Below are 15,534 nucleotides of genomic sequence, written 5' to 3'. Positions count from 1 at the left end.
GTAGAGAGACAGGACCGCAAGATGGATTAGAATGATAAGCATCAACGTAGATAGAATGAAGGGACAACAGCATACAGAACATTTGAGACGACCTTAGTGGGAGTGAACAAGTAATCCTGGACTCGTGCACACAAACTCAATGCCATAACTTCGAAGATATACAATAGGAGTCTTCGAGTTGATTGAAATTATAACTGTTTAAACAACCAGAAATGATTTCACCCAGACACACAAAGCTAGCATATAAAACATGAATAAACAATAAACAGGAAGTAATCAAATGCAACAATTTAGGACACAACAGAAAAAAACGACTTCCTCCCAACCGCCAAATTCTATAAGATATTTCGAAACGAATCAATCTTTTTTTTCTGGAACAACAAAAAAAAAAAAAAACTCATTTTTGCCTCCATTTTTTCCTTTGCTCTTTGATTTCTAAGATTCCCGAATTCAGAGAATGCAGGATTCACATGCAGAAATCAAGAGAAAAATCCATTCGAACAATCACATATAAACAAACTGCAAACAAAACATGCCCCATTTCTATTTGATGATTTCGACGCCGGTTTGAACCAACCCATACCATTCATGACGGAATGACGGAGAAAAAATCGAACTGTAAAACTGAAAAAAAGTATTGCTGTTTTACCATTTGTCGGCCGTATCATTGTTTCGAAGGGCGATCGGAGAAGGAAAGAAATGCATCTGTCAATGCTCTCGAGAACGTAAATCTCGAAGCAACGAACGAACTTCGCGTACTGTCAATCCGTGAAACTCGAGATGCGCAGTCCCACCAGATCAACCCCTCTGTCGTAAAGCAAAAACATAACCTTTCCTCCTTTACAAAACGAAACTATTGTCTAGCGGGTTGGACGGATCCTGTTTCCAGAGGGAAAAAAAATATCAAGTCAATTTCATGTTTCTCGTGCAGCAAATCAAATAGGGAAAAAAAAAAACTTCTCAAGTGGCAATAGGCTCTTGTGGATTGGTCTTTTCATTATTCGGGACTCCGCTGGGATTAGGCATACCGTCACCGCTCAAGCTCGTGGAAGCCAAGTAAAGTCCGTTCAGTCCGCCATCTTGATGAGGTCCAGCGGTCGTGGTAGGGTAGTATTTGCGGTCAGGATCGACATGCGAGTGAATCGGCTCGTGTTGAGGAGCCATCGTTTGGGGGAATACGGAGTGCATGTAACCTTCAGGAGCTCCGGGCTGGAACATGGAAGCCCAGTCGAGTTCACCTGGGTGATTGGGCTGTTGGGGCTGACCGGGCATCATAGGACGTTTGGGATCGTTGATGATGGGAGGCTTAGCCTGTTCAAATGAATGACGGTCAATATTATTCAGATGGCCACCAGGACCTTCAGCAGAAGCAGAAGAGTGGACAAGGTACGGGCTCTGCTTCTGAGCAGCCATCCAGGAAGCTCTGTGATCTGCCTGATTGAACGCGTCTCCACTGTTCAACCCGTGGACAGAGGACATCGGATATCCCAGAGGCTGCTGCTCCGTGAGACCAGGTCGAGGACCACGGCCATTCACGTGCGCGTCGCCATAAGTCGTACCCGCAATACCATTGGAAGGCGGAATGGAGTTACTGACTTCTTCCTGAACGGATTTTGCAGCTGCGGCCTGAGACCGTTTCAGGTGTGCCTGAGGATGCGAGAGATGGCTCGCTCCTGTGGGGTTACCACGGCGTAATGAGCACTTTTGGAAGTGTCGCTTCAGAATATCACTTCGAGAGAAGGTGTCTTTGCAGAGAACACACATGTAGGGACGATCACCGGTGTCTTTATATGTGTGTGTATGTGTCAATTATAGTCCTTTTTTTAGAAAAAAAAAACATGATGAAAGGTGTGAATGGAACTTACGTCTCAAAAGGTGGCGTTTAAGATGCTTCGCGTGGAGATACGTCTTGGTACAATGAGGGCAAGGAAACTTGCCGTCGGCATCCTTGGCCGGAATCGTGGTGCTTCTGGCAGTTCCATTGGCACCGTTGGGGACTGCAGCACGTCCTGGGACACTAGGAAGAATGCCTCTACGTCCCTGAGATCCCACAACCTGGGTGCGAGGAGGTTCCCGGTTGTCAGGAAGAGGAGCGGCACCATTAGCAGCAGCCATTGGATCAGCGCCGGCCCAGATTGGAGCTCTGCCTTCAGGGTGACTGAAGGCGCCCGAGGGCATGGCCGCATAGTCAGGACGACGGTCACGAGGTGGGGCAGGCGCAATGGGTTGAGGATAGCTCTGAGACCCAGTCGTGGGAGGCAGGAGAGTCTGTGGAGACTGATATCCCTGCGGAGGCTGGCCCTGGGGTTGGCCCCCGGGGTGAGCGAGGAACGAGGTAGGCGGCAAGCTGCTCACAGGAGTGTGAGGCCCAATGGGCGCAGCCGTCGCGTAGACATCGTGAGCCGAGGTGGCGGGATAACGCGCCATGTCGGGACGATAAGACTGACCCATGTAGGGATTCGGCGACTGGTTATGATGAGGCTGCAATGGCGGAAGGGTGTGAGGTTGCGAGACCGGGTACTGCGGCTGCATTGGGTATTGCGGCATCTGCATACTCGAGATAGGAGCAGAACCCTGAGGCAACGACGTTGAAGGAGGTCGCGACGGGTGTGAGCGAGGGTCCATATTCAGCGCACAGTTGGAGAGTTGTGGTGATGATGAAAGAATAAAGAGGGGGAAAACGCGACCGGAAAAAAAAAAAACTTTGGTTCTTGTTTTCCTTGCTCCCTTTTCTTTTTTTTTTCCCTTTCTTTCTCTCTTTTCCTTTTCTTCTTCTCGAGAATCCTTCGACTATCCAATTCTAAGTATCTCCACCGTGAAGCCGACGATAGTGTCGAATGGCTCTTTTGTTTTCAAGTGGGTTTGTTTCCTCTGACGGAGTCTACACGACGCGTCAAGTCAGTCAACAAGCAGAGTAAGGATCGAATTGGCGGAATGCACAATAATCAAAAGAAAGAATGAATGAGAGACTCCACTCGGGTGAGGAGAATGGCAGTCAGATCAGACAAGAGATGGGATTAGAGAAGTGGTTGGTGTTGGAGAAGAAATTGGAGGTGGTTGTGAGTAGTACGAGAAGAAGGTCCCCACGGTGGAAAAAAAAAGGTGCGTGGTGAGTGGGAACTTCTCTTTATCCGCGACCGGTCAAGTTCAGGCTCCACGCAGTGGGTCTTTAAGTCTTACAAGATGCTGGACGAAGCGAACTTATTCGATTTTCGCGTCAAGCCACACGCGCAATGTGACCAGGGTCTGACTTGATAATTTCTTTTTCTGGTTTGATATTGGATATCGTAAGGTGAAAGAGGGAGATGGAGGGAGATGGAGGGAGGAGAAGAAGAAGAAGAAGAAGAAGACAGGGGAAGAGGAGAAGGAAAAGGTGACAAATGCAGTGGCGTGAGAGTGAGAATGGGAATGAGTAAGAGAAGAAAAGAAAGAAGGAGAGGCCGAGATTTGGGACGAAAATTCAGAGGGAGGCGACTCTGCCGAATCAGGAACCTGCCGGGGGTATTGCCGGTATTACACGTACAGTATCTAGTGTTATTCACTACGTCTGTACTATGAACTCGAACAAACAGAGGGATCAGGTATTGCTGAATGTGCATAGATGAACAAGGTGATAAGTACTGAATAACTAAAGAGTTGACTGGGGTGTTGTACTTGATGTTGTACTTGATGTTGTACTTGGGTGTTGTACTTGACACAAGTCTTTTGTTGTCTTTACATGCAAGTTGACAGCAAGTTAACGCAAGTGCTGACATAAGAAGAGTCACCTCATTGGTCCAGGCGACACAAAAAGGGGGGCAACCTTCCGGAAAAAGTAAGCAGGCCGTGTATTTAGTCCACAGTGCGTGCGGCTTACTCACCAGCCGTTCGGGACTCAAAACAAGGAATTCAACGGTCAGACTTGATTGAGTACGCTACGTAACTATATACACATGATGAGTTAGTTACTACAGTATGACAATTCAACAGAATAACTTACACGAAAACAAAAACAAAACCGAAACCGAAACCGAAAACGAAAAGAAACCAAAAAGGAAGTTACTTCTCCCAATCGGAAGATGCCGCCATGATACATAGCCATGCAAAAGAAGTACCGACTACGTATCTCAGGCCGCACAATGCACGCACGACTACCTGACTGCTACTTGGTATAGTGAGGCTATTCGAGATGTTCAGTATCTGGCAAATCAGGCGATTCCAAGTTGTTACTTACAAATGGACTGGTTTTCGAGTCGTCTACTACTTGCTGCGTTTGCTAGCTCATCTTGATTGCCGGTAAAAGCCGGTCTTTAAGTTCGACTGTCTACTGTGTACGGAGTAGAGAGGACTACGTACTATGTAGAGACCGAGTAAGTTCCAACCAACGGCATGTGGGCCATCTAGCATCTGCAAGATAAGATCAATGTGGTTTGAACTACACCAGCATGTATGCTTAATTCCTCCTACAAGTCGACAAAGTGGATTCCGACCGGGTTCCTGGACCGCCGTCCCACTTTGTGCAGAATTTCAAGATCGTTCCACTGCGTGCAAAGACAACTCAATTGAATTGAATTGAGGTCCGGATATATCCAGAGAGAAAGACCTCGCTTGGACAGCTGACAGTGTAGTCGTGACATGATACTCGACTAATGCTCAAGGACAAAAAGAGCAACGATTTAGTAGAATGGAAGCACAGATCCGGGCAGCCGGAGGAAAGCGTCATGTGATTGAGCCATTTTTTTCTTTTAGGCTTTCTTTTCCACGCACTATGACATATGCCCACGCCGTAAGGTTCTTACAGACTTTACAGTTAGTTACATACAGGACAATGCCGTCGGCTGTTCCGATCATGTTATCTCCTACTCCGTACAATCATACTATTTGCTTAACCCTTAGGGCTCAACACGCAACGAATACTCCGAACAATATGAAGATAACCGTTTCGTGAAGATGTCAGACCCGCACTGGAGTTGCGACTCAAAGCTTCAAGCTTCTGTCGAGGCTTCTCCCGCTTCTATTGTGGACCTTCCGCATATCCACCGTGCCCACCAAAGGCTTTGCGCTCTACTACTGTAGACTCGTACGATGAAGAAGGTAGTCAACTACGAAATGAAGAGAATATGACCTCTCTGATCTATACAGCTATCCAATGTCCCAGTTCAGACACTTGCAGAGAGAGAATGATGTAGACGCATAGAATTTCCCTTTTGGGGGTTAAGCGGGCGATAATGCTTGGCGATCAGGACCCGCCAATCTGTATGCCATACCTATTCTATTCCTACGTACGGAGTAAACCACAAGAGAATCTTATCTCGAATCGAATCTGAATTCTCATAGACACGAGTCAAGAATCTGGAGACGGGAATTCTACTAACATAGCAACCTGAAACCCCATGTATAACTCAGTAGGCCAGTAAGTATACTGCTGTTACTGTAAGTACCAATCCCGAATGCATACCCCTCGGCTCCGTCTTCGGAACAAATTCACAAGCCGATCAAGAATCTAAAAAGAGGTTAAGCTCCGCCTGTTCTTTACGATATTAAATATTAGACATTAGACATTAGACATTAGACATCAGATATTAAATATTAAATATTAAATACATAATACATAATACATAATACATAATACGGTGAGATTCGGCACGAACAAAGTATCCCGAAAGATTGATCCCCTACTCCTCTAGGCAGTGCCCGCCGTCCGGTAGTTCGATTATTACGTACTCCGTACTAGTAATGTGAGCGTCAACCGGCAAACTTGCCGAGTTGCATGTTTCGACGTAATGGTTCATCCCTGTAATTTTTTTAATGGATTTTGGTTTAACTAATTACTTACCACTACGGAGTATTGTGCACTCTGTAACTACTTCATACAGAAGAAAAAATACGTACAAAACAGATCCATGGTCCAATCTACGAATTCGCCTCTTTCAACTCAAACCATGGTTCCGTAAAAACCTAGAAAATTTCTACAGACCAAACACAAAAAAAAAACCCTTAATTTCCATCCGATTTCGTTGCATTTCTCAAGGTGGCTGACGGCTTAAAGCGGCAAGTAAATTTCAAAAATACGCGGGATGGATTCCGAGATGCTGTATTTATTGTACGCCCATTCGAGCGTCCTCCCCAAGGTTAATAATAAACATTTCGATAGTACGTATGACGGTGCTGGCAAATAGCACTCTCGAAGCTAACCACGTCACGTCACCCAATCTCAGTCTACGTAGAGAGCATTTCCGTTTTCAGAAACTACACAAAACCTTTACCTAGCGAGGGTTACAGAATGTCGCAGCCTGGAATCCTTCGTTGGGAGGTTTTAATTTATTTGATTACGTACGAGGTTACGCTCGATCATGTGATTGTTATTGTTATTGATATTGTCTTGGTAGTTTGGATGACCTCAGGAATGGTTGGGATGTAGGAGTTGAATTAAACTACATATCCACCATGCGGACTCTAGCTAGATGGATCAGTGTAACCGTTAAACGTACCTAAACTCGATGAGTCGATGGAGCTCGCGGGAAGAAGATGGTGGTCAAGATCCCCGCAAATTTAACCGGGTACATATGTATTGCTCCATGCCATGGCTGGAGTCAGGGATGCGGTGGAGAGCTGGGATGGAGACAAAGAAAGCGTAATTGCTCATCCGATTAAGTTCGCGGGTATACAGTCGGATTCTTGTCTCCATGTAGGTACCTGCCGGGATGGATGGATGGATGGATGGTGGAGTATGTTGCACGACTCCATAGCTATGTACGTATAGGTCTCCATCGAACTTTAAGCGGTCTCCATGTTCCACGTGCTGTGCCGAGCCCTATCTGCGTATCTAGTTGATGCGGGGTGGGGGTTTGTTCTACGCTTTGCACAGAACACACGACTTAATTGCATGTACAACGATTGATTGAAATTGAACCAAAAATTAGTACCTACCCGAATTGTCTATGGTTTGGTCGCGAGATGGACTTTGTCGAACGACCATTGCGAGCGCTTTCGCTTCACAGCATGCTGCTCGCTAACATCGGGAAACACACGTAAAAGCGAATCCAGGAGTTCAGAATCCTTTCGCCAATGGAAATACGCGGCCGGGGATGATTCATTCTCGTGCTGGGCCCATGTCATCACCGCATAATGCAGAAAAGGGAAGCCCCTTTGTAAAGGCCCAGCAGCGAGAGCCAAACCTGCCGCACTGTTGGTTTCAAACTTAGCAATAGCTTGCCTGATCTCCTTCATTCTGCAGTACCTGATACAAGTCTGGGTAATCGAGTTGCGCGCTTTTGATTTCACGTGGTCAAGGCTGCGGGAGCTTGATATGCTGTGGTGTAACCTCAGGAAGGCACCTTTATCGAGAAAGAATTCCTGGACGGACCCGTGGATGAATTGCGCAGTGCGGTTGCTGCCAGAATCTGTAATGGCAGCGTGTGTAACCTCGATGAGGCCACGACTCAGACCTTTGACTCTCCTTTCTATCACATCGCAATCACACTGATTGGCGCAATCGCACGGAAAATCAGGAGCAACTCGGCATTCTCCTAGCGACTTGGCTTCTGGATGAGCCTCAACGAACATCGCCCATCGTAGTTCTTCGAGGCTCAGTGGTCTATCAGCGAAGCAGATCCATTGAACCAACCGTAGCGAATTCTCATCGCCGAGCATAGCTTGAAGGAGGTCTCCGTACAGCTCTCCCAGACCTGGGAGTGTCCTGGATAGACTAGACTATTCTTAATCTCCTCCTTGGAAATCCCTTTTGAGTATGAAGTCTTCGCTTACTCCACCACCAGGTGTGTCCACATGAAGTTACCAACAGAAAGACTGATGATCTTGTCGGCAATCTCTGGCATGGCAAAGGGATTAAGTTGGGAGTGTACGTATCCGCCGATGTCTGACAGGTTATGATCCTCGACGCATATCTGACAAATCTTCCAACATCAAAGGTGGATAATGTCGGCAGCTGAAGCAGATGTGAAGCTTGCCGTCTGCAAAGGCTTCTATTATTTTCTCAATAGTCGCTGCGAAGCGTTTGGCTTCTTCTTCCCCGCATTCATCTAGTGCGTCAACATACAGATAGACTGGGCCGTTCTTCTCGACTTCGCGAAGTGCGAGCTGGAACTCTTTCGCTAGTTGGGCCGTCTCCCAATGCCAGCTTTTCCCCAGAGGACCCCTAGAGTCGCACTGGCGTTTAAAGGACTCCTCAAGCTTCGACAATGCTTCGGGTTTCTTTTCGTGGCTTGATAGATGGTCAAGAAGCTGGAAAAGGACTGTTCGGTAAAAGCCAAGTAGTGCTTTTTGAAGGAACGAGCCTCGGCCGTGGATGAAGAACGAGAGATTGATACCATTCTTCCCTTCTGGGTAATTTTGTCTCCGGTCAGGACGAGGGAGATCCCCAAGAGGTAGGTAAACCCATCCCCCACGTTCTCTAGGAAGTGATTAATACTTTCAACCAGATAACTGCCAGTAAGAATTCTGATCCCAGAGTGCTTCCTGTCGACGCTCCCTACTCACTTCTTTTCCTGGTTCCCCGTTCTCTATCTTCCCAAATGACAAGAGATTAATGAGCTGGTCGAGCTATCTTCAACCGATGGTGCTGGAAGAGCAGCACGATTCCATGAGGAAGAAATTATATGCTGTACGACCGCAGGGATTCAAAGGCTGGGATACACAACTCGCCGTCCCCGAGTAGCGATGACAAACCAACACTGTTGTAACTCTCGGACGGCCAACGACATCTGAATGCTAAGCCTTGTGAAACACTCTGGACACGATCCGTTCGTCCATAGAATACTTGCAGTCAAACGTGACCCGACACCAGCCCCGCCATGCACCTACTAGACATGGGACGCTTGGATATATTGAAATCTTGTACATCTGTACAGCAACTATCCGCGAGACAAACAAACATCATGGACCTAGAAAAGCAGGACAGCATAGCGATGGTCCGAGCCTTGGCTAACACAAATACACCGAACGCGCATTCGCGTGTTGATCAAATAAGAGTGGTACTAGAGTTGCTCAAGCATAAAAGCCGCCAAATACCTAGTCACAGACACTTCCTCCAAGGCCAAACTGAACCCCTATTGTCATAGTCATACTACAGCACAAACTTCCCGACTACGTAGAAAACAGTCCGCCATGGGTTTACCATCTTTGCTGCGGTTACGGTCGTCTCATACAGCAACGAGCCCTTTGGACGATAATCAGCTTGTTCGCTATGAGCGTAATAAGCAGCCCACCGAGCCTGCTCCATTCCCAGATGGGATCATGGTGCTTCACGATTGTCCTGATGCAATCGTCGACATATGCTTTCTGCATGGCCTGACTGGAGATCGGGAAAGCACCTGGACCGCTGCTGGACAGACCGAGCCCTGGCCAAAGACTCTCCTTCCATCCGAGCTCAAACGTGCTCGCATCCTCACCTTTGGCTACGATGCGTACGTGGCGTGCAGACCGGTCGCTGCAAAAAGCAATTTGTTCGATCATGCCTCTAACCTTGTTACTGATTTGACGACGGATAGAGCGCGTGAACATGCGTCCTCTCGTCCATTGATATTTGTGGCTCACAGTTTGGGAGGTCTTGTGTGTAAACAGGCTCTCTTGCATTCACGAAATAGCGCCGAGACTCATCTTAGGGGCATCTTCGAGTGCACCAAGGGCATCATTTTCATGGGCACTCCTCATAGAGGATCATGGATGGCAAACTGGGCGCACATTCCAGTTAAAGTCCTTGACATATTCTTTCCTACCAACCCAAAGCTAGTGCAGATCCTAGCAACAGACAGTGAGCTCCTTAAAGTCAACCAGGACCAATTCTTGTCAATGGTCAACGGAATAAACCAAGACGGAAGTGGCAGGCGTATCGAAATGACATGCTTTCATGAGCTATTGCCGTTGCGGAGGAATATAATAGTTGTGTCCAAGGACTCTGCCACCTTTGACGGCTATAATCCCGTCAGCATCCACGGTAACCATATCAACATGATCAAATTCGCATCTAGGAAGGACTCCGGATTCGAGAGAGTGAAGGGAGAGTTGCGCAGATGGGAAGAAGAAATCGAGAAGAACATCGATGGTCAGCAGCAGAAGCAGCAACAACACCAAAAGGTGGAATCTAGGGAAGACAGTGCAACTACCCCTTTCCGTCAAAGCTCTGGTTCTATACCCCGGATCGCTTCCAGGAACCACCATTTTAATCATAATACTGGGACCATCCACTACAATGTCGCAGAAGGTGGTAACCTACTGACTGGAGCTATCTTTCAGGGTGACATAGATTTTTCAAGAAGGTAGCCCACCTTTGGTGGGAATGACTGCTTTGTGTGGAAGGTTTGGCGGTATAAAGGACCAGTACATTTTCATTAACCAGAGATAATGTTTTGGATACATGGATCATTTATATATGATGCGGCTCAGGCATACATCATACTGCAATCAAGTAGCGGGGCAATATCAGACTGTCTATCATGATATGCCAGTGGTTTTTTTTATCCCTTTGTTTTCCTTCTAAGTCTCTCTCCAGTAGCCAACGACAGAACAGTGTTAACAGTCTGATGGCTGGAAAGAATAAGTATCCTTTGTTTTGGCTTGGTTATATGAGAAGAGTCAGGGTCAAGTGTCGAGACAATATCCTTCATATTTCAGCTGAATCTTGGTTGACTTCGTCGTCATCATCGTATTCAATATGCATGATCCGTAATTGTCAAGGGGGTTTTTTTTTTCTTGTTTATCCCTTTCATCCGCAATCTTCTCCCATCACAAACTAAGCTGATCAACACTCCCCACCCTCCCACTCGCCCCTATCCGTCCACCAGCTTTTGTCACCATCCCCAATCTATAAAACCGCTCTTCACCCGTCGCGCTTCTCCCGCCTATATACCATTTCTCATGGCCCAGCGCATCTCGAAATCCGCCAGATCCGCTTGAACTATCGCTTCCACGACGTCGGCGGTCGTGGTTGTAGACTATTGGTATTGGGCCGGAGGTTGGTGAGGTTGATGTTGGTGATGTTGGTGATGTGCTTTCTGTTGCTGTTGTTGTAGGTGTGGTTTGGGGTGAGCGACTATGTGATTGTGGGCGTGTGGTGGACGGCGAAGGTCGATGGTGTGGAGGGTGGTGGTGGTTATGATGATGTGAGCGATGATGTGAATGGTGATGATGTTGCGAGGTCGTTGATGATGATGAGGAATTTGTAGATACGCCTTGTGATGAAGATGAGGGTGTAGTAGGTGATGTACTCGACGATGGAGATGATGATGAGGTCGTCGCCTTGGTGGCTATTGCTCGCGCACCGGAGGAGATCTGCGAAGAAGTCTGCGAACCTGCCGCTGAGGATGCTTTGAAGGCCGATTGTGCTCTAAATGCGGAGAGGAAATTCGCCAGAAATGGGCGATTTGTCGACATTTTGGAGGAGTCTGAGTGGAACATTCGTTGATCGGCTGCAATCAAATTCTTGGTCGTAAACGTAGATAGAAATCGCGCCAGGCGATATGGCAGTAGACGTGCAGTCTATTTCTATTTCGTAGACCGAGCCGTCAAACCAAGAAATCAAGAGTGTGCAGGCGGTTAGATGGATGGATTAGATTAATGAAATGTCTGATAGGTGAAGGAATCCCGGAGTCTCCCGCTGACGTCTTAGCTGCGGAGAACGGTACACTCTTCCACCGAGCTATTAAGGCCATTGGACTTTATCATAATAATAGTACTTATAATTAATAAAGGCAATAAAAGCTTCAAAAGATGAAAATTTAACTATTTATGTGATTTTATGTGACTAGCTAGTAAAAAAAGGTAAAGGCTGCCTCCAGAGTGGATTGAACACTCGACCTCTGCATACCTTCATAGGGCAAAAAGACCTTCACTACAAGTGCAGCGCTACTACCACTGAGCTATAGAGGCGCTTGAGAGGCGCTTAATGGCTGGGTATAGAACATAAACTATTCTTTCATTTTGATTTAGAAGAAGACTTATTGATCAGATCTCTGTACATTGCTAGTTTTACATATCGACCGTCTATAGGTCGTGGTCGTCCATCATCTGCAGTCTTGCTTCTAGAAGTGCGATCTATACAGCGAACTTGCACTCTTCCGGTAAGCCGAATACTCCCCTCGTCTTCTCGAGATGCTACTCATCGGAATGAATCGGTCCAGACTGTGCTGTACAGCGAACTACTACTGTATAGTGTGGGATGATATGGTTCCCCTCCAATCACATGTCTGCCAGTGGAAAGCGTGGCTTTCCCCGCACTCATCGTATGATTGTAGACTTGATATTACGTGGTATGGACTGGCATACAGTATTGACTATTGTCCTTTTCTGGCAGAAGATCGTTTAGCAATGGAGTCCTCCAGCATGCTCTTCAGTTGAGAGATTTCCGTGCGCATGGCCAAAGCCCGCTCATGGAGTGCTTTTGCCATCAGAACGGTTGCCTTGAGACTTTGCGAGTTATCTTGTGCTGCGTCCCCGGAACCATTGGTCTCGTCAGTTGATTCTATTATAGCAATAAGATCGTTTAACCTGGCTGCAAGATGCATAGCAAGTTCCTGCAGAACAATTATTTCCATCGCAACAACGGTCGATGATGACGACGGCTCGTATGAGCCCATCTTGAAACGAGCACATCGTGCTTTGTGGCCATGAGAGTCCGTGTCTGTGTCGTGGACCATCTTTGCGTGTAACAACATCGCATGCCATAGGTCTACTAGTCGATTGTGGCATGAGAACAGCAGCCATAATAACGAACAATCAATCGAGTCCATCGGTATTGGATCCAGGATGTTGTCGTGGCACAGTTGCTTTCGCTGTTCTGTCGGCTCGATGATTGATACGTAGATATCAGCGAGTTTGTGCGTCATGGCATAAGTTTTTCCTACACCAAAATTCACCTCGTCATCGGATTCGGTATGTTGAGACAGTTCCGGCTGTGTCTCTTCTGTATTTCTTGTTTGATCGTGAACTCTAAACGACGGAAGTTGTCGTGCGAGAGACTCCAATATAAGTGACATATTCGTCAGTTGCAGGAAAATATTCGGTGACTGCAGTGCCTCCGGTACATCCATGCCAAGGTAATGAGGTGATGACTTTGGTCTCTGTACTGGTTCGTGTTCTAGAATGTGGATCTGATCGTCTCTGGAGTTGCCATCGCTTTTGTGGCTCGAAACGACCTCATTCCCCGTACTGGTTGTTGTACTGGCATCTGCTGCTGAGGGTTGAAGCTGAGACGTTGACTCGAAATTATCAATCAAGAGGCCGTCTTCAGGAACAGCCCAGTCCATAACCATGTTGTCAAATATGTCATCTAACAACTATCAGCCATTTCACCCCATTGATGAGGGCCATGAAAAAGTACCATTTGCATCAAACGCGGGCATCAAGAATTCACTGTCAAAGCTCTTATTGAAATTATCAACAGGAATGATACTAGAAGTAGTCAACGCCGGCATCTGTTTTGGCCGAACCTGGCCTCGCATTGAGGGACTATATGAACAGGCGACTCCTGCTTTGAGACATCGTGCACATGTATCATCATTCCGAAGGGATGGCCTTGGACATTTAAGTTTAAATGAATGGCAACGGTCGCAGGCTAATCGACGTCGCAGTGCTGAAGTTTGTTTTGTGTTTGACATGCCGCGAGATTCAGTTGTAAACCTGTACTATTCCAAGGGAATTCACCGCTCAATCAGAATTAAAACTGCCCATTTACTCTGAGCCATCCTGGGAATAAGCAACGTGACAAGACGCTCTACTGATAAGATGAACTGACGTCTGACATCCGAAGTGACCGTCTATAGGGTCACGTGACTCAGTAAGCACTCGCTATTCCTAAACAGGAATAGCGTGCTAAATCACCCGCGATTCCGTGATGGAGTTCCGGTTTTCGTTCGACGGCACTTCAAGAACTACTTTACTTCCCAGACTATTTGATATACTCAATTGTCCGGTCAAGAACGCCAAAATGGTACGTTACCCTCCGAAGAAGTACTCAGTGGGCTGTGAATCGGAATTTCTTCAGGGCAATGGCGCGAGTGCGATGTCTACTGGCAAGCTCGGTTGATGACAGCATCAAACGTTTACACAACCCTCGGCAGCTCTCCAAACAATTCTGGAGAGCGTGTGGACCTTGCTACTGAGTGAATGTATTGCTAACTATTCCATTTCTACAGCCTGTCTACAACTCTCCTCACGCTCAAAACCTGCTCAAGCGCGCTTCATACTCTCCTCCGTACCGATCCCCTTACGGACCTCAGTGAGTACCCGTTCGATGTTCCGCCATGTCTTTCAATCGAATACAGCAAACCCGTACTAGGTGGAAAGAGTGAAAAGAAATTGATCAATGGGAAATGCTTGATTCGGTCAAGAATTGACGTGGCGGTATGAATGGACAAGATGGACTGACGTTGACATCACCTACCAGATACACCATTGCTACCCACTGGCATGGCATAACCCTCCCCAAGCTCACCAAGGCGTAAGTTTCCTGTGATTTATCGGAGTCTCAGGCCTGGGACCATACTGACTGACCATATCTCGGATGTAGCGGCACTATTGCTGGCGGATTCGGTGTTGCCGCCGGTCTCTTCGCCGTCTTCTTCTTTGGTGAAGTTCCTCGTGTCAGGAAAGATATCCTTCAGAGACTTCCTTTCTTCGACAAGTACTTGGACCGCACTGTTGCTCCTGAGGACAACGTAAGTTTTCTTTCGACCGACCTTTCCCTTGAGCTCATGTTGTTTCGTATTCGTATCTTTACTAACAATATGAATAGCCGTTCTAAGCGCGTGCGCCCTTTTTAGACGGGAATCATACCACCACCTGGTGGTGACAAAGCTTGTGAGCAGATCGCGAAAGGAACAAATCTGAAACTACAAGATGGCTCCGCTTGTGTAGAATATAAAACAACCTTGATAGCATATAGACATCAATCCGTCGATTTCCTTTGTGTGCGAGCGATTATTGGTCCATAACACCGAATATTCCTATGCAATACGAAACAGTACGATATCTAATGACCTGAAACATACCCTCATGATTCATCAGTGGGTAGCTATCATAATGCTTGTCCGGATTGCTAGCAGATGTAAACCTTAGAGAAACGCCAGTAACCCTTTCAGGTCACTGATCTGACCATCTCTATCCCCAGCAGCCACACTTTACCAATGAGGGAAACTTCAGGCGTCGAACAATGGCAATTCTGGGCTGTGATTTGTGCCAGGAGTGTGGCTCCTTGGCGCTTATCTCTCAGCCATGATAAGCATCTTCTTTTATCTGTGGAGAAACGGATCGTCCTATGGTCCTCCATACCTCCCATTACAGTCACCAGTGTCTAAGTTCAGTTAACGACAGCTTGGCCTTGAATTCTTCGAATCAACTTCCACGTGAGATGCGCTATGTTTCAATTGCCGTGCACTGACTACCTCGATGACTACGGGGAATTAGCAATGAGTCCTGCCACGATAACGGACTTAGTTCAACGCCATCTCCAAGTCGCGTGGAAGGCCAACCACCACCCAACCAAATGACATGAAGGAGTCGTTATCCTACCCAACCAAATGGGATAATCTCCTTATTGAC

The 15,534-nt window shown here is 47.0% G+C and overlaps 6 protein-coding genes and 1 non-coding gene across 10 annotated transcripts, besides 7 other annotated features; 3 read left to right on the top strand and 4 right to left on the bottom strand.

Annotated features, from left to right (window-relative positions):
• Positions 1-34: 34 nt before the first annotated feature.
• Positions 35-2,625, bottom strand: TSTA_038060 (C2H2 transcription factor RfeC; the record flags this gene model as incomplete). 3 transcript variants are annotated; one of them, XM_002480983.1, is made up of 3 exons in its annotated part: positions 35-879; positions 1,029-1,784; positions 1,866-2,625. In XM_002480983.1, 3 exons carry the CDS (start codon positions 2,623-2,625, stop codon positions 854-856), a joined length of 1,542 nt encoding a protein of 513 aa, XP_002481028.1. In that variant the 3' UTR covers positions 35-853. The 3 variants fall into 3 exon arrangements, with proteins under 3 accessions (XP_002481028.1, XP_002481029.1, XP_002481027.1); XM_002480984.1 differs by having other exon boundaries at positions 35-1,311; positions 1,597-1,784; XM_002480982.1 differs by having other exon boundaries at positions 35-1,784.
• An 83-nt stretch (positions 2,626-2,708) lies between these two features.
• Positions 2,709-2,776: a sequence feature (GA-rich).
• Positions 2,777-3,297: 521 nt separating this feature from the next.
• Positions 3,298-3,374: a sequence feature (CT-rich).
• A 605-nt stretch (positions 3,375-3,979) lies between these two features.
• Positions 3,980-4,033: a sequence feature (T-rich).
• A 1,525-nt stretch (positions 4,034-5,558) lies between these two features.
• Positions 5,559-5,582: a sequence feature (AT_rich).
• A 1,099-nt stretch (positions 5,583-6,681) lies between these two features.
• Positions 6,682-6,703: a microsatellite.
• A 160-nt stretch (positions 6,704-6,863) lies between these two features.
• Positions 6,864-8,902, bottom strand: TSTA_038050 (uncharacterized protein; the record flags this gene model as incomplete). The annotated part of the gene is made up of 4 exons (XM_002480981.1): positions 6,864-7,678; positions 7,747-7,858; positions 7,881-8,392; positions 8,874-8,902. The coding sequence occupies 4 exons, from the start codon at positions 8,900-8,902 to the stop codon at positions 6,919-6,921; spliced, it is 1,413 nt and encodes a 470-aa protein (XP_002481026.1). The 3' UTR covers positions 6,864-6,918.
• A 203-nt stretch (positions 8,903-9,105) lies between these two features.
• TSTA_038040 (uncharacterized protein) lies at positions 9,106-10,260 on the top strand (the record flags this gene model as incomplete). Its single annotated transcript, XM_002480980.1, has 2 exons — positions 9,106-9,404; positions 9,489-10,260. 2 exons carry the CDS (start codon positions 9,106-9,108, stop codon positions 10,258-10,260), a joined length of 1,071 nt encoding a protein of 356 aa, XP_002481025.1.
• A 691-nt stretch (positions 10,261-10,951) lies between these two features.
• Positions 10,952-11,017: a microsatellite.
• On the top strand, positions 10,974-11,401 carry TSTA_038030 (uncharacterized protein; the record flags this gene model as incomplete). Its single annotated transcript, XM_002480979.1, has 3 exons — positions 10,974-10,979; positions 11,010-11,099; positions 11,135-11,401. 3 exons carry the CDS (start codon positions 10,974-10,976, stop codon positions 11,399-11,401), a joined length of 363 nt encoding a protein of 120 aa, XP_002481024.1.
• Positions 11,034-11,226: a microsatellite.
• Positions 11,402-11,765: 364 nt separating the features above from the next.
• On the bottom strand, positions 11,766-11,865 carry TSTA_038020. The gene has a single exon. It is a non-coding gene; the product is annotated as a tRNA-Thr (tRNA).
• Positions 11,866-11,944: 79 nt separating this feature from the next.
• Positions 11,945-13,709, bottom strand: TSTA_038010 (uncharacterized protein). Its single transcript, XM_002480978.1, has 2 exons — positions 13,316-13,709; positions 11,945-13,264 (listed from the first exon to the last, which is right to left on the bottom strand). Exons 1-2 carry the CDS (start codon positions 13,590-13,592, stop codon positions 12,270-12,272), a joined length of 1,272 nt encoding a protein of 423 aa, XP_002481023.1. The 5' UTR covers positions 13,593-13,709; the 3' UTR covers positions 11,945-12,269.
• A 143-nt stretch (positions 13,710-13,852) lies between these two features.
• On the top strand, positions 13,853-14,912 carry TSTA_038000 (uncharacterized protein). Of its 2 annotated transcripts, XM_002480977.1 has the most exons (5): positions 13,853-13,924; positions 14,130-14,212; positions 14,381-14,434; positions 14,504-14,651; positions 14,729-14,912. In XM_002480977.1, the coding sequence occupies exons 1-5, from the start codon at positions 13,922-13,924 to the stop codon at positions 14,735-14,737; spliced, it is 297 nt and encodes a 98-aa protein (XP_002481022.1). In that variant the 5' UTR covers positions 13,853-13,921; the 3' UTR covers positions 14,738-14,912. The 2 variants fall into 2 exon arrangements, with proteins under 2 accessions (XP_002481022.1, XP_002481021.1); XM_002480976.1 differs by lacking the exon at positions 13,853-13,924 and having other exon boundaries at positions 14,169-14,434.
• The last annotated feature ends 622 nt before the right edge of the window (positions 14,913-15,534 follow it).

Source organism: Talaromyces stipitatus, genomic scaffold (genome assembly GCF_000003125.1).
Source record: "Talaromyces stipitatus ATCC 10500 scf_1105507295541 genomic scaffold, whole genome shotgun sequence".
Lineage (NCBI taxonomy): Eukaryota > Fungi > Ascomycota > Eurotiomycetes > Eurotiales > Trichocomaceae > Talaromyces > Talaromyces stipitatus.
Note: the sequence above shows the minus strand (reverse complement) of the source record. Positions and strands in the feature narration are given on the sequence as shown.